Genomic DNA, 21,917 nt, shown 5'->3' with positions numbered 1-21,917 from the left:
ACTGAGAATCCAGATATAAAACCATCCTCATGTAGCCATCTAATCTTTGACAAAGCAGACAAAAACATACTCTAGGGTAAAGAATCCTTATTCAATAAATGGTGCTGGGAAAACTGGATAGCCACATGTAGAAGATTGAAACAGGACCCACACCTTTCACCTCTCACAAAAATCAAATCATGGTGTATAACAGACTTAAACCTAAGATGTGAAACTATTAGAATTCTAGAAGAAAATGTGGGAAAAACTCTTACAGACATTGGCCTAGGCAAAGAATTTATGAAGAAGACCCCAAAGGCAATTGCAGCAACAACAAAAATAAATAAATGGTACCTGATCACATTAAAAAGCTTCTGCACAGCCAAAGAAACTGTCACAAGAGCAAACAGACAGCCTATGGAATGGGAAAAAATTTTTGCATGCTACACATCTGATAAAGGGCTGATAACTAGAATCTATTTAGAACTCAGGAAAATCACCAAGAAAAAAATCAAACAACCCTGTCAAAAAGTGGACAAAGGACATGAACAGAAACTTTTCAAAGGAAGACAGAAGAATGGCCAACAAACATATGAAAAAATGCTCAAAATCTCTAATCATCAGGGAAATGCAAATCAAAACCACAATGAGATATCACTTATCTCTAGTGATTACGGCCTTTATCAAAAAGTCCCATAACAACAAATGTTGGTGTGGATGCGGAGACACAGGAACACTCAAACACTGCTGGAGTGACTGCAAACTAATGCAACCTCTATGGAAAGCAATATGGAGATACCTCAAAGAGATACAAGTAGAGCTACCATTTGATCCAGCAATCCCATTACAGGGCATCTACCCAAAAGAACAAAAGACATTCTATAACAAAGATATCTGCACCCGAATGTTTACAGCAGCACAATTCACAATTGCAAAGATGTGGAAACAACCCAAGTGCCCATCAATACATGAGTGGATTAATAAAATGTGGTATATGTGGACCATGGAGTTCTACTCAGCTATAAGAAGCAATAGTGATCTAGCACCTCTTGTATTTTCCTGGGTAGAGCTGGAACCCATTCTACTAAGTGAAGTATCCCAAGAATGGAAAAATAAGCACCACATGCACTCACCACCAAATTGGTTTCACCGATCATCACCAAAGAGCACATTTAGGAATAGCATTAATCGGGTGTCAGGCAGATGTGGGTGGGGAGGGGATGGGTGTATACATACATAATGAGTGTGATGTGCACTGTCTAGGGGTTGGACATGCTTGAAGCTCTGACTCAGGGGGCGGGGAGGGTGGCAAGGGCAATATACGTAACCTAAGCTTTTGTACCCCCATAATATGCTGAAATAAAAAATAAATAAATAAAAATAAAAAAATTAACAAATTAAAATACTAGTCTCAAATAAAAAAATAAAAAAGAAAAACATCGTTTAAAAAGAAAATCAGTGAAGTTGGAGTAGAAAGGAAATGTCTTAGCCTGCAAAAGGCAACTACTTATGAACCTTCCATAAATATAGTGCTTAACAGTGAAATGTTAAGAACATTCTATTCTAAATAAGAAACAATGTATGAATTCCAACTCTTGTTACTTCTCTTTAACATCATAATGGGGGACCTAGCAAAAGATGTAAAGAAAAAACAGAAAAGTATTAAAGATTGAAAAGCATGATACAAAATAATCACAATTCATGGATGTTACTATGTTACTATGGTTGTACAGAGATACAAAAGAATCTACACAAACAACTTTTTAGAATTTTTAAGTATGTACACAGTTTTTCCCTTCCAAATCAGTATATAAATATTAATGGCATTTTTATGCAACAAGAAGAAATGGAAAGAAAAAAATATATACAGAAAAGGTTATATTTACAATAGCATAAAATATACGAGATATTCAAAACAAATTCAGATATTTTAATGTCTGTAAGTGAAGAATTAACAAAACCGTGTACAAACACATATAAGAAGGCCCCAATAAATAGTTATGACCTGTTCCTGAATTAGAAACTCGTATTGTCAAGATGTAACTCTCAGAACTGCTGTAAGAACTTATACTGAGGGAGGGACATGAGCAGGATGGTGGAATAGGCGATCCCAGCCTTTCTGCCCTCTACAAGGAGTAGCAATTTGGAGCTAGTCGTGAATGAACTTAACTCTGGAAGAGCTCCGGAGTCCACTTAAGAAGGTTCAACAACACCGTGGAAGATGTAAATGAGAACAACCACACAAAAAGGGGAGCAGGAAGCTTCATCTGGGCTGGATCACCCCATCGCCACGTCAGCCCTGCCCAGCACGAGAGGGAAGTCCCTGGCTCAAGAGTGCCCCTTGCAGGGTACAGGAGAGCCAGGTGGACAACCGGCATCCCCAGGCTTTGGGGCACTACTAGAATGACTGGCTTCACTTTCGCCCGCTGAGATTGCTGTGGGAACCAGCACAGCTGAGCTGTCTGCAGACAGTGGGGAGCAAGGAAGAGGGACAGGAGTTACCGTCAGGCACGCAGTGTGAGCTACCTGGTGCCCAGGGACCTACTGGGCACAGGCCTCCAGCAAACTCCTCTGCTGAGCACCTAGTAGGACTCCAGGCTGCTGTGCACCCCCCACCTCGCAGTGCGCCAAGGACCACCAGTGCTCACCACTGCAGACCCTGGGGGGCTGAACACACAGGACCTAGCAGCTCTTGACCCTGAAGAAACCAACAGCCAGCTCAGTAGTGGCGGACCTCCTGCAGCTGTCACCACTAAGGGCCCCGTGATCTTTCCCCTTTGCAGTCTCCAGGGCCGGAGCCAACATCCTTCCCTCCATCCCGCCCTCTTCCTTCTCTTTCCCCGCCCTCCCACGCAAAAGCCGGGTCACCACCCTCCTCCTCCTCTTCCCTCCCTTTCCCCAGACTGTGCCCCAAATTCTGTTTTATTCCATTTCTCATACAGAACAAAAAATTTAAAGAACTCCCTGCCCACTAGCTTACACCTTTACACCTGCTCACTCTCTCAGTCTCTCTCTCTCCCACCCCACTTGTATTCTGACATTCTTCCCTCAACTCAACTCAAAATATACTGCCCCCTCCATTAGGGTACATCTCTCCCAAAGACAGTGAGAGGAACTACAAATATTAAAGCATTTTTCTCTGAGACAAATAGTTTATTTTCCTTTGTACATGTCTTCTAATTAAAAGGATAATGTTTATTACACACTGGTCACAGTGCCTGAGACATAGAAAAGGTGCAATGCTTAGTGGCATTAATATTATCATTATGCCATTCTTGTTTGTTCTTATATTAGGGGAAAATAAAATCCTTCTTTGCTTCCCCACACAAGAAGAATCATGTGCATAAGTGCCCAGACACATCCGTGTGATGATCCCCACCTGCCCATAGACAGAAAACATGTTTATGGACACAGGTAATGAGATGAAGTTCATCACAAAATTGAGCCTAAGCAAGAAGTGGGGGAAACAATAGCTGGCATGTATCAGACACCCGTTGATGTGGGTGTTTTCACACCTGCATCCTTACAACAGTCCCACGGAGACAGACACTGTCATCCCCACCCTCCTGTCATATTTCTCCACCACCTAGCTGGCCATCGGGAGATGAAGGGGCAGAACTTTCTGCGGAAGCTTTCACTGATGGCATTCTTCAGCTCCTTGTTCCTTAGGCTGAAAATGATCGGGCTAAGGAAGGGGGTGAAGACCGTGTAGGTGGTGGCCATCAGGGTGTCACTGTACATAGAATGGGGACCCCTGGGCTTGAGGTAGATAATGGAGGCAAAGCCATAGTGCACAACCACCACGGTGAGGTGGGATACACAGGTGGAGAACGTCTTGTGCCGGCCCTCAGCAGAGGGGATCCTCAGGATGGCAGCCACGATGAAGACATAGGATAGGAGGATGAGGAGTAAACAGCTTATCAGGGCTGTGACACACACCAGGACCACACCCATGATGACAGAGGATGTCCTGTCCCCACAGGCCAACTTCAAGAGGCTAAGCACGTGGCAGAGAAAATGGTGGATCACATGTGACCTGCAGAAGGTGAGATGGAAAACTATTGATGTCACCATCATCCCCATGACTGAGCCACCAGCCCAGGTCCAGGCCACAAAACGGGCACAGCCACGGGGGCTCATGAGCACGTGGTAGCGCAGGGGGTGGCAGATGGCCACGTAGCGGTCGTAGCCCATGACCATGAGCAGGAAGGAGTGGGTGAAGCCAAACATGAAGGAGAAGAACATCTGGTTGGCGCAGGCCACAAAGGTGATGGAGCGGTGGGTAGAGAGCAGGTCGGCCAGCATGCGGGGAGTGACGGTGACCGTGAACAGAATCTCAGAGATGGACAGGGCGCACAGGAAGAGGTACATGGGCGTGTGGAGTCTGTGTTCAGTCCAGACAGTGGCCATGATGAGCAGGTTCCCCAGCAACGTGAACAGGTACATCAGGAGGTACAGCAGGAAGAAGGCAGGCAGGAGCTGCTGGGGGAAGGCTGAGAAGCGGAAGAGAATAAACTCAGACGTGGTGCTATAGTTCTGACCAGGCATGGATGCTGCGTCTGGTGAGATGACAAACAGAATGAAGGCGCGCTGGTTAAAACCTAGGCTCTACCACGGGTGAAAAGGCGTAAGGGCTCTACGCGATTCGACAACTTGCAGAACTTTTCTGGATCTCACTGTCTTCATCTGTAAAATGGAGTAAATAATAGTTTTTAACATTCAGCAATGTGATAACAATAAAATGAGATCAATATAGTGTTTCACGTTTAGGAATAACATTAACCGGGTGTCGGGCAGATGTGGTGGGGGAGGGGATAGGTGCATACATACGTAATGAGTGCGATGTGCACCGTCTAGGAGATGGACACGCTTGAAGCTCTGATTTGCGGGGGGTGGGCAAGCACAATATATGTAACCTAAACTTTTGTGCCCCCATAATATGCTGAAATTAAAAAAATATGTTAAGTGTTTAAGACAGAGTTTGGCTACTAGTTGGGTTTTTATTAATACTGACTAAAACAAGGAAAAGGGCCAATATTTGGAGCCATTTGAGACAGGCGTGGATGATCAGTGTTAGATTCTCTTCACAATATGCCTGTTCCAGAAAACATGTATTTGGATCTTGAGGTTTTAAAAATTTCCTGTCAGAGGGTTTATCTTCTAAATGATTATTTAACCCATTTACATTTAATTTAATACAATTTTGTAGGTACCCATTGGTACCCACCTCATTTCATATTTTGCCTTTACTATTCTAAAGAAATTGAACAGAATGTTTGAAAATAAAAGGACGGATAAATATATGTCAGGCAAATATGTACCAAATGAAAGTAGAGGCTTCAATCTCAATAATGTAAAAAATGGAATTTAAGGAAACAATAATCTCTAATAATGTCTTTGATACCAAATGCCACTGAAGGAACCAGGGTTCCTCGAGAAATAGTTGATTTGTGGTCTGGGCATGGATGAGAGCCTAGGACATCTTACAGAGTGTAAAATGAAACTTTCACTGAGGAATGGGATAATATTTAAAGGATGCAGGTACCAGATTGAAAAGATACCCACTGACCAAAAAGAATAATCATTATACAGAAGATGGAGGAACGAGCTAAATGACCCCGTGAGGAAGCAATCGGACAAATCCAGAAGGTGGAACTTTCCACAGAACAATTGGTAAACCAGGGTCGTTCGAAGGATGAGAGAGATTCAAGGACATGACAACCTGATGCCATGTAGGGTACTAGACTGGATCTTGATTTAGATGGATCAGCTGCACATATTTGTAAGGCAAAAGAGAAAATTTTGTTTATGATATGAATGAATGATTAGGTATGATTAATATCAAGGGATTATTTTTGACCTGATTATAAATTTTTCAGTGTGATCTAATTATTTGGGCAATGAAGGAGAATGTTCATATTTTCTCAATGCATGGTGAAATTTAAAAATCACACACACATGCACACACTCTTAGGCACAAAGGATAATATTTGTACTGGTTAGAAGCACATTACAGCAACCAGCATAAATATTACAAATCTATATAACAATATCCCTGGAATATTAAAAAATAACACAACTTCATCAAGATAGACAGAAATACCTAAATCAGTGATAGAGAGATAGAGCAATAATTATCAAATTATCACTAGAAATTTTAACCCAGAGTTCAGAAATGCAATTTATTAATTACAATGCAATTAATAATATTCAGACATTAGCTATTGGATACACATAGACTCTTCACCAGAGAATAAACATTTTTTTCAAGCACACAGAAAACTTTTACAAAAATTGACATTTCATTAGGATGTAAAAAGTTCTTCATAAATCCAAAGTATAGATATTCTATAGATCATAATGCATCAAAATTAAAAAATAAATAGGGCAGGAATGGCTTTTTTCAAATACCACGTATTTGGAAGCTAGTTATATAATTAAATAATCTTTAGTTTCTATAGTAAATCATAAAATAAATGAAGAAATATTCCAATGGACATATGTGGGGGGCACCAAACATGCTTGATGTTGGAAGATGGCAGGGAAGGTACAAAGAAAAGAAGCAGGAGAATTACGAGTTGGTCAGGCAGACTAGGAGCGTGAAACGACACTCCAGGAAGAAAGAACAGTGCCCACCAAGTGGGGAGAGATGGTGTGGACCCTCAGTGGTCACAGCAAGCCACTGTCATTTTCACAACAAGCCTGAAGGCCACCTCTATTCCGACCCTTTGCTTTATCTTATAGATTCTTCTCTTTATGTTGAAAAAATAAAAGAAGAGAATGAGTTAGAGAAATTAAAAAACTAATTAATTAAGAAATATTTAAAATTAAATGATACTTTAAACATGGAATACCAAAATTATAACTTAAAATAGCACTTTCAGGGAAATATACAGCTCTAAATGTATTTATCAAAAAGCTTCATAATGAAAAAATCATGCTAAATAAAACCAAAATCAAGTTATTGGAAAAGATAGGAACAAGGAGAAGATGCCAATAACAAAACCCCAAATTACAAACATAGAAATGATTACAGAGATAATGAATATTTTTAAATTAACAAAAGTAATTAAGAAAAAAATGTTAATAAATTTGACATTGTAGATGAATTGAATAAATTTTTAGAAAAATGTAAAATTCTAAAACTGGTATAAGAAAAGAAACAGAGGATCCTGTATATTCAAATAAGTTTTAAAGAAATTGAAAAGATAGTCAAAGACTTTCTCTCTCTAAAATCATTGCCCCACTGGGTTCTACTAAAATGTAGTGAGTTCTATTAAACTGTTAAGAAGCAGTTGGTTAGTATTTTATACATGATCTTCAAAATCATAGAAAAGAGCTATGAAATCTGCCCAGCTCATCTCATCAGGTTAATGCAATCACGGTCTAAAATCAGGTAAGAATGTTTACCAAAAAAGATAATTATACGCCCATTTCTCCTATCAATTCAGATTTTAAATTCCAGAATAAAACACAACCTAGTCAAGTGCAATGGTGTGCTAAATATAGTTTATCATGATCAAGTGGTATTGGTTTATCTCATAAATGACAAGGATGATACAGCAGCAAAAAACAAACCATGGCGATCTATCACATGAGTCAACTAAAGAAGAAAAACAATGTGATTATTTCAATCAAGGCTGAAATACATTTTCTAAAACTCAACTCCTATTTATGATTTTTAAAAAAGCCTCTTCACAACCCAAAATCAAAGGGGTCTTTCTTAACTAGTAAAGAATAGATACCATAAAACTAGCAAATTCTTCACTCAATGGAGAAATGTCAGGTGCATTCTTTTAGGACCAAGAACAAGCCAAGGATACTCACTAACTATGCTGTTCTTTAACATGGAACTGGAAGTCGTGAGTGATGTTATAAGGAAAGAAAAGGAGAAAAGATAGAAGAGGATTGGAAGGGAAGAGACATGCATATCTAAGAGAAAAGAGAAAAGAATTGAGGCGAGACATATTAGAACAATAACAGCATGCACAATGCTGCAGATGGCGAGATCAACTCTGGCGTCTCAAACAGTATGGCACCAGAAATAATCATTCAAAGTATATAATTTAAATAAAAAGTAAGATAACATTTCCATACAACACAAACTGTAAAGAAACATCTCTCAAACACTGTGTTCTCAGGATCACTTTACACCCCCAAATTATTGGGTGCCCTAAAGGAACTTTGTTTAGATAGATGTGGGAAATCTTTATGCTTCTTGATCAATATTTCTACAAACCTAAAATTTCTCTAATAAAATAAGTCCATTCATTTAAAAAAATTTTAAGACATGTGCACATAGAAACCAATGTGTATCTTACAAGAACATAATACAAATCAAAAAGTACTCATACGTTCAGTATGTTAGAATGTCTGTCAAAAAAAAAAGAAGGGAAATGGAGTGAAAGAAAGGTGATCGACAGGCTGGGTGCCGTGGCTCACGCCTGTAATCCTAGCACTCTGGAAGGCCGAGGCGGGTGGATCGTTTGAGCTCAGGAGTTCGAGACCAGCCTGAGCAAGAGCGAGACCCCGTCTCTACCAAAAAAATAGAAAGAAATTATCTGGACAGCTAAAAATATGTAGAAAAAATTAGCCGGGCATGGTGGTGCAGGCTTGTAGTCCCAGCTACTCGGGAGGCTGAGGCAGAAGGATTGTGTGATCCCAGGAGCTTGAGGTTGAGGGTGACAGAGTGAAACTCTGTCTCAAAAAAAAAAAAAAAAAAAGAAAGAAAGAAAAGAAAAGAAAGGTGATCGATAAATGAAATAAGAAAGGATCTTTTGCAACCCATGGTCATCAAAACCACGAACTGGAAATACCATGGACCCAAATCTCTATACCTGAAATCTACCAGAAAATGAGACAAAAATATTTTTACAAGTACCTTGAGCCACTTCTCTAAGAAGGGTTACTAAATCCTTGGCTCCAGGACAGGACCACCCATAGTTTCTCTGCGTGGTCTTATCAGGGCATTGTCTCCCAAGTATTTCCCCAGCAAGGGTCAGCCTGGAGCTTGGAGGACACGGAATCACCTGGACAATGAGGAACTTCACAGGAATGAGGATGAGAAGACTGCACTTAAGACCTGGGGGGAAAAGTCTCTGACCACCCACTCGCCCTCCCCAGAAGTCACGCACCAGCATCAGCTCCCGTCTGTCCCTCACCCTCCCAGCACTTGGCGTCCTCTCTCCCTGCTACCCAGCTCTCCCTTTTCTCCCCTCCCCTCCACCCTCCTGGCTCCATCCCCTCCCTCCTGGACCCCTCCCCACACCCCTTCTCTGCACCCACTCCCCTCTGGCTTCCAGAAAGAATGTTCTGAAACACACACAAGCCATAGAGTCATCAGACCCAGGGCTCCAACCCCAGCTCCTACTGTGTGACTTTGGAGAAAGAACTTTCCAGCTCTGGGCGTCTTCTGCCCAACTGCAAGAATGGCGGTAACCAGAGAACTGCCTTCAGAGAGTCCATAAGGATTCAGGTAAAGGGCTCAGGGTTCACCTAACAAATGGAGTCGTCATTGATTCTGATACAGTTTTCGGTCTTCTGATCTGGTTGGTTTTCATCCTTCAGTACCAGATGTCACTAACTGACCCCATTCTAAACTCAGGGTCTCTCACCCCAGCAGGGCCCTGAGGACCTCTGGTAATGTCACAACAGTTCCCGCAGGGGCTGATCCAACTGTCACCCTCTCCCCAAGCCCCTGCCTCACCCCTGCGGTCTGCCTTCCCACCTCCTGCTGGGTAGAGCACCAGGGCTCTCGGGGCTGGACTTCCCCATCTCCTCTGACAGGCGACAGAGCTCTGCCACTCTGGTCTCACTGAGGATAGCCCACACACAGGTGCTGAGCAAACATCTCACAGCACGGGGACGCGCCCAGCTCCGCCCTGCCCTCTCCGCATCTTCCCACCCAGGCTGGCAGGGACACAACAGCGAAGGCAGAATACGCCCAGCACGGGGTTTCCCAACCTCGGCGCTACTGACATTTGGGGCTGGGACATTATGGTGGGGGCTGCCCTGTGCATCGTCTGACATTTAGCAGCATCCTTGGCCTCAAACCACTAGATGCCAGAAGAACCCCACCCCAAGTTGTGACAACCAAAGTGTCTCCAGACATGACCAAATGTCCCCTGAGGGCCAGAATCACGTCCGGTTGGAAACCGATGCCCGATAAGCTGCAGTGGGCACCTGGGCTGGCTGAACAACCAGGAACCAGACGGGCAAACAGACAAGACCCCGGCCAGCCACCTGAGGCTGAGGACTCCCTCTCTTCCGCTCTTCTCCCCAGCCCTGCACCCCATCTCCAGGCTGGACAGCTCTACCCACAGCTCTCTGATTCTGCCTCGTACCCTCTCACTCCAGTCCCTCTCCACCGGCCAGAAGGAGAAGGCAGGAAATCACCTCTGTCTGATGCTCTCAGGGGGCGCCTGCAGCCAGGTGTAGGTAGGGGCCAGACCAAGGGCCTCTTGGTTCAGATGCTGTGCGTTTTATACCTGCTGTGGCCTTCCCGGCAGGACATTCCCATGGGCCTCTCCAGGAAGCCAACCTGGAAGGGCTGTCCTCTGGGTCTGGAGAGGCCGGGAGGGGCCCCAGGGGGCCTTCAGGGACCTGCAGCCCAACTCCCTCCTCCAGCACACAGCAAGGGCTCCCTGTCGCCTCTTCCTGCCCAAAGAGCCCCGGCCCCTGCGGAGGGTGAGGAGCTCCCAGTCTTGGGGGAGACAGAGCTGGATTCGGAAGCCTCCAGCTCCTTGCAATCGCGGCAGGGTCAAAGGGAGGACAGGAGAGGGGGGAGCCCAGAGTGGGACTCCAGGACTCAGCCCTGAGACAGAAGCAGCTGGAAGGCTTCCCAGAATAAGGGTAGCTTGGAGCCGGGTGTGTGGAAAGTGGTTTCTCTCAAGCAATGTAGGTGTTCGGTGTCTTCTGCTCACGCTGGACAGCCCTGCCTCTCTTCTTGGTCAACCCACCCCATCTCTGCTGTCCCGGTGATCCGAGCCAGACAGCTTGGCATCAGTGGTGCGCCTCCCTGTGACACAATGAAAAATAAACATTGGTTCTGTCAGTGGAAACGAACCCAAACTCTGTAACATAATTTAAAGAGGCTCATTCTAAGCCAAGTATGTGCAACCGTGACCCACACAGCCACGCCGAAGAAGCCTTGAGCAAGTGACCCTGCTGTGATTGGGTCACAGTTTGGTTTTGTACATTCTAGAGAGAAAGGAATTATAGGCAAAATCATAAATCAATTCATGGAAAGTATGTATTGATTTGGCCTGAAAAGGCAAGAGATCTCCAAGTGGGGGCTTACAGGTTATAGGTAAGTTTAAGGATTCTTTGATTTGCAATTGTTTAAAGAAATGAAGTTTTGTCTAAAGGCTTGGAGTGTTTGAGTTAAGATAAGGAAGTCTGTTTCTTAATCAGAGACAAGCCACTGGACATGTACCGAGACTCGAGTGACCTGTTAAGTAAATTGATGACCTGCAGGTGTGGTTTAACCTTTGTCTTACATGGCCTTAGGCCTGTCAATGATTTATTAATGCAGTGCACAAAACTACAGTTAGTGTCTGATTGTTGCAAAGAGTTAACTCCAGGAGGGCTGGGCATAGCTAGGCGTGTCCGACCTCCCTTCTCCTCATGGAGACAACTCAACTTTAAGACTTCTCAAGTCCCCTTGGCCAAGACGAGGTCCATTCAGTCAGCTGGGGGGCTTAGGATTTTATTTTAGTTCACAACTTCCCCCTTTTAGCCAAGATCTGCCAGAGGCAGCAATGGCCAAACTTTTACTTTGTCCCGTGGTTGCCAGGGTGGTGTGGCTACCTGCCCTGGGTCCTCGGTGACCAAGGGACTTGGTGCCAAAAGCCTTACAGCCAATTAAACGTTCTAGGCCAAGCGAGAGTGGAGGTGGATAGGCACTCATCAACCTTTTGAAACCTTTTTGGTGACGTAGGAGTAAAACGCCAAAGTCCAAAGCAAGTTACGAAATTAACTTATCTATAAGCAGTGAGCTGTGGTCATCTTGGGTTTAGTTAGAGCCTTGTAGCCACCTGTTACATAGCACATAATCACTGTGAACCACTGAAGCCAAGGAATTTACAGACTTTTGTTGCACAGCAATGTATTTTTCCAGTCACTTCAGTCACTTGTCCTTAGATGGCCAATAAATTTCTTATTATGTGTCTATTTGCATAAACCCCATAATTGGGAACATCTGTACCTGTTACTGTCATTAGGCATCTTGATATTCTCTCTTGTCATTTTTGTTTAAGTTTATGGGAAGCGGGAAATTCTTTATGGTTGGGATGGATGCCTGGACCACGTGGCCTGAAAAGGCGAAGTCCCTCATTTTAGCAGCTGTTGAGGCAATTGTGTGTCCGTCCTTGATCTAGATGGTGTGAACTAACTCCATCCCTCGGAACTGGCCCTCACAATGGCATGTCCCCTCCTCTTCCACTATAGTCCCTGGGTCTAGAGGGCGGATGTTTATAGTTTTAGCAGCAGGGTTTTGGCAATACAGAACAGGTTGGGGCTGGTGGGATAGAACGTTTTTTAAATTCTGGAGGTATCAGGTAAACTTTGTTATTTACATAATATTTGTCTTCACTCTGGAAAACAAAACAAAAAAATCAGTAATGTTTAAAATAAAAAGTCATAAAAAATATTTTAGTTTTCTTTCCATGAGTTATTTTTTCAAAAGCAAAGTTTGGACCATCATTGATTATAAAAGGTTGTTTGAGAAAAATCAAAGCAAAAGAATAATTGTCTGTTAATGATAAAAGTCTTACAATGGCCATGGGTAAAGACACAAAGGAGATTTGGTTATATTTGTGGCATACAACAATTTATCATATAATTATTATTGGTAACATATACCAACACATATCAGAATTTTAGGCATCTCATACCATTTTAGAGCAGATATTCATAATATATTTATACAAATATAACCCAAAGAAAGTTAAACATCATTTCATTTTTTTTTTTTTTTGTTGTTGTTGTTGAGACAGAGTCTCACTTTGTTGCCCAGGCTAGAGTGAGTGCCGTGGCGTCAGCTTAGCTCACAGCAACCTCAAACTCCTGGGCTTAAGCGATCCTGCTGCCTCAGCCTCCCGAGTAGCTGGGACTACAGGCATGCGCCACCATGCCCGGCTAATTTTTTCTATATAGATTTTTAGTTGTCCATATAATGTCTTTCTATTTTTAGTAGAGACGGGGTCTCACTCAGGCTGGTCTCGAACTCCTGACCTTGAGCGATCCACCCGCCTTGGCCTCCCAGAGTGCTAGGATTACAGGCGTGAGCCACGCCCGGCCTAAACATCATTTCATATTTGACAATGCTTCCTGTATGGTTTTTTTTTTTTTTAAGATTTATTGCCAGTTTTAAATCAACATCATACCCCCGTGGATGCATGTTTATTTTATGTGAGTCATAATTTTACAATTATTGAATGTTATACTTTAATATAATACAGTTGATATAAATTTTCTTTTTTAATTTTTATCTATTTATTTATTTATTTTTTTTTTTTACATGTTCTCTCTTCTCTTACTATTTATTTATTTATTTTTTATGTCTTCATTGGGCTTTCATATTAAAAAGCTGGTGTGAGGTCAAAAGGACCGAATTTAGAATTTTGTTTTTGGAAAGTTTGTCAAATAGTTAAGGTTTAAAACATTTGTTCAAAATGGAATCACAAGTCACTTTAAAATAATGGTCATTTATTTAACCAAGAGTGATAGAGTCATCCCAAGACTTTAAAGGCAATACAGGAAGTTACATGGCTGTAAAAACCTCAACGCTTTTAAAGTTTAGTCTTTCCAGTTAGTCAAAAAACCTAAAGAGACAACACAGGGATTGTCTTGACAGAGCACCAAATCTTTGCTTTTTTGTTTGTTTGTTTGTTTGTTTGTTTTGGGCCAAATACCCAAAAGGTAAAGAAAAACATTCAGTAATGAGATTGTTTTTTTCTTGTTTGTTTATTTTTTTATGGGAAGGCCATTTAGACAACTTTGGAGCTAAACCTGTTGAAAAGGGTACTTGAATTAATCAGACACAGCGAGAGTGTGTCCAGGGTCTTGAGTGTACATGACATCATAGAGGACTGTGAACAAGAAAAACTAGTACCTTGATGGGGGACACATGACATCTAGCAACAGCATGAAACGTCTTCTGACCATATGAAATAATTTAGACATAGCAAGAAAAGTCAAGGGTATAGGATTAAGTTATATTGAAGGAAAACATGGCTTTTCTAAATGTTTAAGATGAAATATTGTAGCATCAGGCAACATTTTAGCAACAGACTTAGAACTAGAAAAAATAAAAAAAAATTACAGGAGCCGAGGAAAGGTTGAAGGTGACAGTTACCATCCCAATTTTTTTAAGGGGAGAAAAAGCTGAAATCTGTAAGACATAGAAGTTGAACTTTTGAGGTATAAGCCTGAGAAGTTTTCTTTTTTTCTTTTTCTTTTTTTTTTTTTCTTTCTTTTAGAGACAAAGTCTTGCACTGTTGCCCAGGCTAGAGTGCTGTGATGTCAACTTAGCTCACAGCAACCTCAAACTCCTGGGCTTAAGCGATCCTCCTGCCTCAGCCTCCTGAGTACCTGGGACTACAGGCATGCACCACCATGCTTGGATAATTTTTTTCTATATATTTTTGGTTGCCCAGATAATTTCTTTCTGTTTGTAGTAGAGATGGGGTCTCACTCTTACTCAGGTTGGTCTCGAACTCCTGACCTTGAGTGATCCTCCCGCCTTGGCCTCCCAGAGTGCCAGGATTACAGGCATGAGCCACCTGGCACCTGACCAAGAAGTTTTCTTAATTTAAAAACGAAACAGGTTATAAAATTCAAATGAATACATCATGTAATTTCATTAAGAACAAATTAATATTTTAAGAAAACTTTGTTGTTTTAACCAAAAATTTTCTTTTTAATTATAGCCAACTTGATTGCATACAAAATCCCTTCATAAATTCTCTTCTATGAACCTTAGACTGACTTGTATAGCCCATCTATAATATGCTTAAGCTTTCTGTTTTGTACTAAATTTTTTTTTTTAAGTGACTACTTATTTTATTTTAGGGCAAAAATTCACCAAACAAGATCCTTTTACATACAATATTATTTTCTTTTCTGTTTAACCTTTCTTACCAAAATATATTTTTATATTCATAGTTTTTTTTTTTAACCTCTCTCTCCCATACTTATTGGTGATTGGTTCCTTTGCAGTTTTTGTAATCTCCTTTTTGGTAAAATGGGTTATGAGATGGACATACAATTTTTGGTTAATCACAAACAATCCAGACATATAATGAGCATCTTTTATCTAACTTAACAAAACTTTAAGATCATTCTGAGCCAAATATGTGTGACCACAGCCCAGAGAGCCACACCCAGGAAGCCTTGAGCAAGTGGTCTCCCTGCGCTTGGGTTAAAGTTTGGATTTATACATTTTAGGGAGACAGCAATTACACGTACACGCATAAATCAATGCATGGAAGGCATACATTGGTTCAGCCAGAAGAAGTAGGACATCTCGAAGAAGGGGGCTTACAGGTATAGGTGGGTTTAATGATTCTTTGATTTGTAATTGGTTAAACAAATGAAGCTCTGTCTAAGGGCTTGGAGCACTTTAAGTGAAGATAAGGAAGTCTGTTTCTTAGTCAGAAATAAGCCACCGGACATACACTGAGACTCAAGTGACCTGTTGAGTATATTGCAGGTGTGGTTTAACCTTTATCTTACTTGGCCGTAGGCCTGCTGATGATTTCATATCTTACTGTTACAAAGAGTAACTCCAGAAGGGATGGGCATAAGCAGGCGTGTCTGACCTCCTTTCTCCTCATGCCCAGCAACTCAACTTTAAGGTTTTTCTGGGGTCCCCTTAGCCAAGACAAGGGTCCACTCAGATAGGGAGCTTAAGATTTTATTTTAGTTCACATTTCTGTAAAAAAATAAAAACAATATTAGGACCATCCAAACTCGTTATGCCAAAGAGAAAGTTAAGTCTGGACATTGAGTCATGTGATTGAGTCATGAGTCATGTGACACTGGTGTTCCTTTCACAAATACATGACTGTTGCTTCCCACATTGCTGTTAAGGTATTTTACATTGGCCAGACCCCTGACACACACAAAAAAACACAAGGCCCCGTGTGTCTCTGGATGACTGCCCTCAGAAACTATTCATAAGTAAATTCTTCATTTACCCCCTCAACTTTTCAAGACATGTATTGTCCCATAAACAAACAGATGTCAACTGTAACTTTAGCTCTGCAACTATGTCTGACCCCTTTCTTCAGGGAACTAAAATATGTCAAGTTTCACACTGACAGTGTTGATTACAAGCTTCTTTTCCCAGGTGCAGAACAAGGATAGGATGAGATTGATCGTTCCTCCACCAGAGCCTGAGACTTCTACATCCGTGGTCCCGAACCCGTGTTAGAAACACGGCCACACAGACACGCCTCGTTATGCTCCCTCTCTTCAGAAGTCACTCTTTGTAACAGTCAGATACTAAAGCATTAGCAGGCCTAAGGCCATGTAAGACAAAGGTTAAACCACACCTGCAGGTCAGCAATTTACTTAACAGGTCACTCGAATTCAGTATACGTCAGTATATGTCAATTTTTCTGATTCAGAAACAGCCTTCCTTAACTTAAAACACTCTAAGCCTTTAGACAAAGCTTCATTTCTTTAACCAATTAAAAATCAAAGAATCATTAATCCCACCTATAACCAGTAAGCCCTCACTTCAAGATGTCCTACTTTTTTGGGCCAAACAAATGTACATATTCATTCATGATTTTACATGTAATTCCTTTCTCCCTAAAATGAATAAAACCAAACTGTAACCCAGCCACGAAGAGACCACTTGCTCAAGGCTTCTTGGGCGTGGCTCTGTGGGCCATGGCCACACAAGTTTGGCTCAGAATAGACCTCTTTGAATTATTTTGCAGAGTTTGGGTTCTTTTCCATTGACAGTATAGTCACAGAGTTGTACAATCATCACAACAATACATTTTAGGACATTTTCATTGTCTCTAAAAGAAACTTCCTGCACATTGGCAGTCACCCCCATTTCCCTCCCCCTACCTTAGGCAGCCACTAATCTGCTTTCTGTCTCTATGGATTTGCCTGTTCTGGACATTTCATTTCAATGAAATCATATAATATGCAAATTTTATGGCTCGCTTTTTTCACTCAGCATAATGTTTCCAGGTTCATCTATGTTACCATTTGTATCAGCACTGCCTTCCTTTCTATGGCCAAATGATGCTCTATTGCATGGTTATATCCATTTTGATTATCTGTTTATCCATCGATGGACATTTGGGTTGTTTCCATTCTTTGGCTATTATGAATAGTTCTGCTATGAACACTGATGTATGAGCAAGATGATCTTAAAAGCACAGGAAACTGGAATGGGTTTTGCTTTGCTAATTGATGCAGCTTCCTAAGTAAGGCTGGGAGGAATTAGTGGTTTTGGCAGCTGCACACTGGGAATACCACCTATGTATTTTCTCTCTTCATTTGATTAATTTCTCACACCAATGAGCCAGGTCTCAGTTTGAGGAGATTTTACTTTCTGCGTGGAAGATGACCCTTTGCTGTGCCCACTCCACAGTGGGAGACAACATCAATGCCTTCACCACATAAATCCAGCTCAGCAAGTTAATGACAAGATACTCCTACTGCAGGTTTCATGGGAAGATGGGGAGGAAGCCTTAGAACTGATATTTTGCGGAAACTCTTTTTAAAAATCTATTTTCAACACCTATGTTCATAAAATCAAGTTCTCCATCAGGCTTTGAGCCATCATCTGCTTTCTCTTCCCCTAAAGAGCCCAACATGACCAATAACAGAGTCATCTTATCTTGTTTCTCTCTGTCTCTCCCCTGCAACCCCCACCTCACCATCCTCATACCTAATGCTCAGCTCACAAACAAGTCTCTTCCTAAGATTCAATCCCCCTCAAAGCCAATGAGGAATTATAAATAATGATAAATTATAATAATGAGAATATTGCTGACACAATAAATATTCTTTTTGTATTCCTTTACAGGTTTTTAGAAATTAAGAAATGATCTACGAAAATTAGTGAACATAGTTACTGTTCAACATGTAGTAGGTACAGTGGTTACTAATATTTTTTTTACTATTGCTATACAGCAGTACGGGAAGCAACCTAATAGCCAGCAATAAAGTTTTTGTTTGCTAATTCAATCTGAATAATGTATACACCTAGCTGTGTGTGTATAATGAATTCCTCACCTCACAAAATTACATAAACACAGCCATGGATCACAAGTGGAAATTCACAGACATGGACAGTTACAAGGAGATTGAAATCACACCGAAATCACACATTAAGCCTTGGCCCCTACTCCACACCATATACAAAAATACACTCCAAATGGATCAAAGACCTAATGAAAGAGCTAAAATTATAAAACTCTTCTTAGACAACACAGATGTTCATGGTCTTAGATTAAGCAATGGTTTCTTAGACCCAACACCCAAAGCATGAGTGACAAAAGAAAACAATAGATACATTGATGCTATCAAAATTAAAATTTTTTGTGCCACAAAAGGACACCAAAAAGAAAGTGAAAAGACAACTCATAAAATGTGAGAACATATTTGAAAATCACATGCCTGATAAGGGAGTTGTAACTTGAAAACATAAGGCATTCTTACAACTCAACAACAAACAAATAAGCAACCCAATTAAAAAACAGGTAGAGTATCTCAATAGATATTTCTCCAAGAACACATAGAAATGGCCAACAAGGACAGGATAAGATGATGCACAACATTACTCATCAGGGAAATGCAAACCAAAACCACAATGAGATACCACTGCACACCCACTAAGATGGTTACGGTCAAAAAGACAGACAATAAAAAGTGTTGCAGAGGATGTGGAGAAACTGGAACCCAATAACACTGCTGGTGGGAATGTGAAGTGGTGCAGACAGTTTGGGAAACAGTCAGGCAGTTCCTAAAAATTTAAACATAGAGATGCCATTTCACCCAGCAATTCTACTTTAGTGTATATACCCAAGCAAAATGAAATATATATTTTAACAAAAACTTATACGCAATCGTTCATAGCAGCATTATTCAAAATAGCAAAAGTTAGAAACACTGAAATGTTCATCAACAATGAGTGGATCGATAAAATGTAGGACATCCATACAATGGAATATTATTTGGCAATAAACAGGAATGAGTACTGATACGTGCTGCAACCTGAGAGAATCTTGAGCACATTAACGCGCTCAAGAAGGGAAAGAATCCAGTGGAAAACACTGTTTCCATTTATACTCCACTGATATGAAATGTCCAGGATGAGCAGATCTATAAGGTCAAAAAGCAGAGAGTGACTGCGAATGGGTATATGTTTCTTTTCTGGGTAATCGAAATGTTCTAAACTTAACTGCAGTCGTGGCTACGTAATCCTGAATATACTGAAACTATTGAAATGCACACTGTAATGGGTAAATTGTTTGGTATGTAAATTATGTCTCAGTAAAGCTGTTAAAAAAAGCTCAAGAAAAAATAAAACTAAGATAAGGACACACAGATCAAGGGTTCAAGAAATTTTTTTAAAAGTGTTTAATATTTATTGAGAACCTATTACGTGATGAGTGTTGTCATATGCAAATCTTTGCAGCAATATTACAAGGAAGGCATTATTAACCCCACGGTACGGATAACAGTATGTCATCCCCCTACCGTGTTCCACAAATACCTCTGCACTAGCTACTCAGGTGCCTGAGGAATGGAGTTTGCTGAGGAAGGTCTTCTTCAGGGCAACCTTCAGCTCCTTGTTCCTGAGGCTGAAGATGATGGGACTGAGGAAAGGTGTGAGGACCGTGTAGGTGGTGGCCATTAGGGTGTCACCTTCCTGAGAGTGGGGACCCTTGGGCTTGAGGTAGATGACAGAGGCAAAGCCATAGTGCACAATGACCACAATAAGGTGGGACGCACAGGTGGAGAAGGCCTTGTGCCGACCTTCAGCAGATGGGATCTTCAAGATGGTGGCCATGATGAAGGTGTAGGAGAGGAGCATGAGGAGGAAGCAGCCCAGCAGAGCCATGATGCACACCAAGCCCACACCCAGGGCCACAGCTGGTACATTGTTTCCACAGGCCAACTTTAACAGAGGTGGCACGTGACATAAGAAATGCTGGATCTCATTGGGTCCGCAGAAGGTGAGTTGGAAAATGGCCAAGGTCACCACCATCCCCATGACTGAGCCACCAGCCCAGGACCAGCCCACCAGGCAGGCACAGCCACGGGGGCTCATGAGCACATTGTAGCGCAGGGGGTGGCAGATGGCCACGTAGCGGTCGTAGCCCATGACGGTGAGCAGGAAGGAGTGGGTGAAGCCAAACGTGAAGGAGGAGAACATCTGCCCGGCACACGCTGGGAGGGTGATGGAGCGGTGGGCGGACAGCAGGTCGGCCAGCATGCGTGGGATGATGGCCACGGTGTAGAGGACCTCGGAGATGGACAGGGCACACAGGAAGAGGTACATGGGCGTGTGGAGGCTGCACTCGCTCCAGACGGTGGCTATGATGAGCAGGTTGCCCAGCAGCGTGAACAGGTACATCAGCAGGAACAGCAGGAAGAAGACGGGCAGGAGCTGCTGCGGGAAGGTGGAGAAGCCGATGAGGATGAATTCAGACGTGGAGGTGCGGTTTGGCCCCAGCATGGCAGCCACACCTAGCGGGGAGAGAGGGAGGAAGACCTGCTGGTTAGGGGCACAGATTGCCCAGTGAGTCCACCTGGGAGCACACCTGAGCATCTCCCTCACCCGTCCTATCCGAGACACGTCCATCTGCAAACAGGCATTAAGAATGTATTGAGATTTAAATAAGATCATGCATCTTAAGTGCTTCACACAGCTCCTGGTACATAGTAGGAATTCAATAAATAAAAACTGATAATAATGATTACACTATTGTTATTATTACTATTATTAGCTCCATGCGCCTCACCTCACACCATGCTTTTCTGCCTTTGTTCATGCTGCACTTTCTATGTTTCTCCCATCTTTATGGGTCCAAATCCTGCCTGAATTTCAAGCTACTCCTCAGTTGCCACCTTCAGCTGGAAGTCATCCCTTCCTGTGGCATGGAAAGGACATAGGCTCTGTTTCAGTGTCCCAGCGCCGCTTACTACCTGTGAGACCCAGGGCGGGCTACTTCCCCTCTCTGGGTCTCATTGCTCACATGGAAAATGGAGTAATAATTTTCATATCACAGGGCTACTGTGTTGCTTAAATGACATGAGGCACATTAAACACTTAACTGCTGTTTTTCTTGTTTGATCTGACTCCTACGAGTCCCTCACAAAGATGAAGCACTAATTGGCTTCACTACAGAGTCACAGTCTCTGACCCCAGCTGGGCAGTCTATCTCTGGTCACTTGCCAATGCTCTTCTCTGAATCTCCTCCCTTCTCCTTGACCCGTACCCCAATCCTCTGATCCCCAACCTCCTGAGGAACGCAGAAACCACAGCTCTCAGCCAGGGTTTCTCTCATCTCCTTCCCGGAGTGGCCACAGAACCAGATCCGCCTCAGATCTCAGTGAGGGCAGCTCCCCTCCCCGCACCTGCTCCAGCAGGAGCCCGGCCCTCTGCCCCTGCTCCTCTCCCTGTCTCTTTCTCTCCAGCCTGCAAACAGGGTGGATGCAACATACCAAATGTATGTCGAAATGCAAAATGGATCAATGGATACACAGAATGAGGTCCACACATACAGTGGAATATGATGCAGCCATGCAAAGGAACGAAGCTCTGGTCCAAGCCACAACGTGGACGAACCTCGAAGACATTACACCAAGTGAAGGAAGCTGGACTCCAAAGGCCACCTGTTGCAGGATCCCGTTTATATGAAATGTTCAGGATAGGTTAATCCACGGAGAAAGAAAGCAGG

At 42.4% G+C, this 21,917-nt stretch overlaps 2 protein-coding genes across 2 annotated transcripts; both read right to left on the bottom strand.

Moving 5' to 3' along the window:
• Positions 1-3,531: 3,531 nt before the first annotated feature.
• Positions 3,532-7,874, bottom strand: LOC138388244 (olfactory receptor 10H3-like). The gene is made up of 2 exons (XM_069475931.1): positions 7,807-7,874; positions 3,532-4,538 (listed from the first exon to the last, which is right to left on the bottom strand). The coding sequence occupies exons 1-2, from the start codon at positions 7,826-7,828 to the stop codon at positions 3,532-3,534; spliced, it is 1,029 nt and encodes a 342-aa protein (XP_069332032.1). The 5' UTR covers positions 7,829-7,874.
• An 11,749-nt stretch (positions 7,875-19,623) lies between these two features.
• LOC138399520 (olfactory receptor 10H2-like) lies at positions 19,624-20,692 on the bottom strand. Its single transcript, XM_069493908.1, has one exon. It carries the CDS (start codon positions 20,690-20,692, stop codon positions 19,742-19,744), a length of 951 nt encoding a protein of 316 aa, XP_069350009.1. The 3' UTR covers positions 19,624-19,741.
• Between the last annotated feature and the right edge of the window lie 1,225 nt (positions 20,693-21,917).

Source organism: Eulemur rufifrons, chromosome 2, assembly GCF_041146395.1.
Source record: "Eulemur rufifrons isolate Redbay chromosome 2, OSU_ERuf_1, whole genome shotgun sequence".
Taxonomy (NCBI): Eukaryota; Metazoa; Chordata; class Mammalia; order Primates; family Lemuridae; genus Eulemur; species Eulemur rufifrons.
This window is presented reverse-complemented; position numbering and strand designations above follow the sequence as displayed.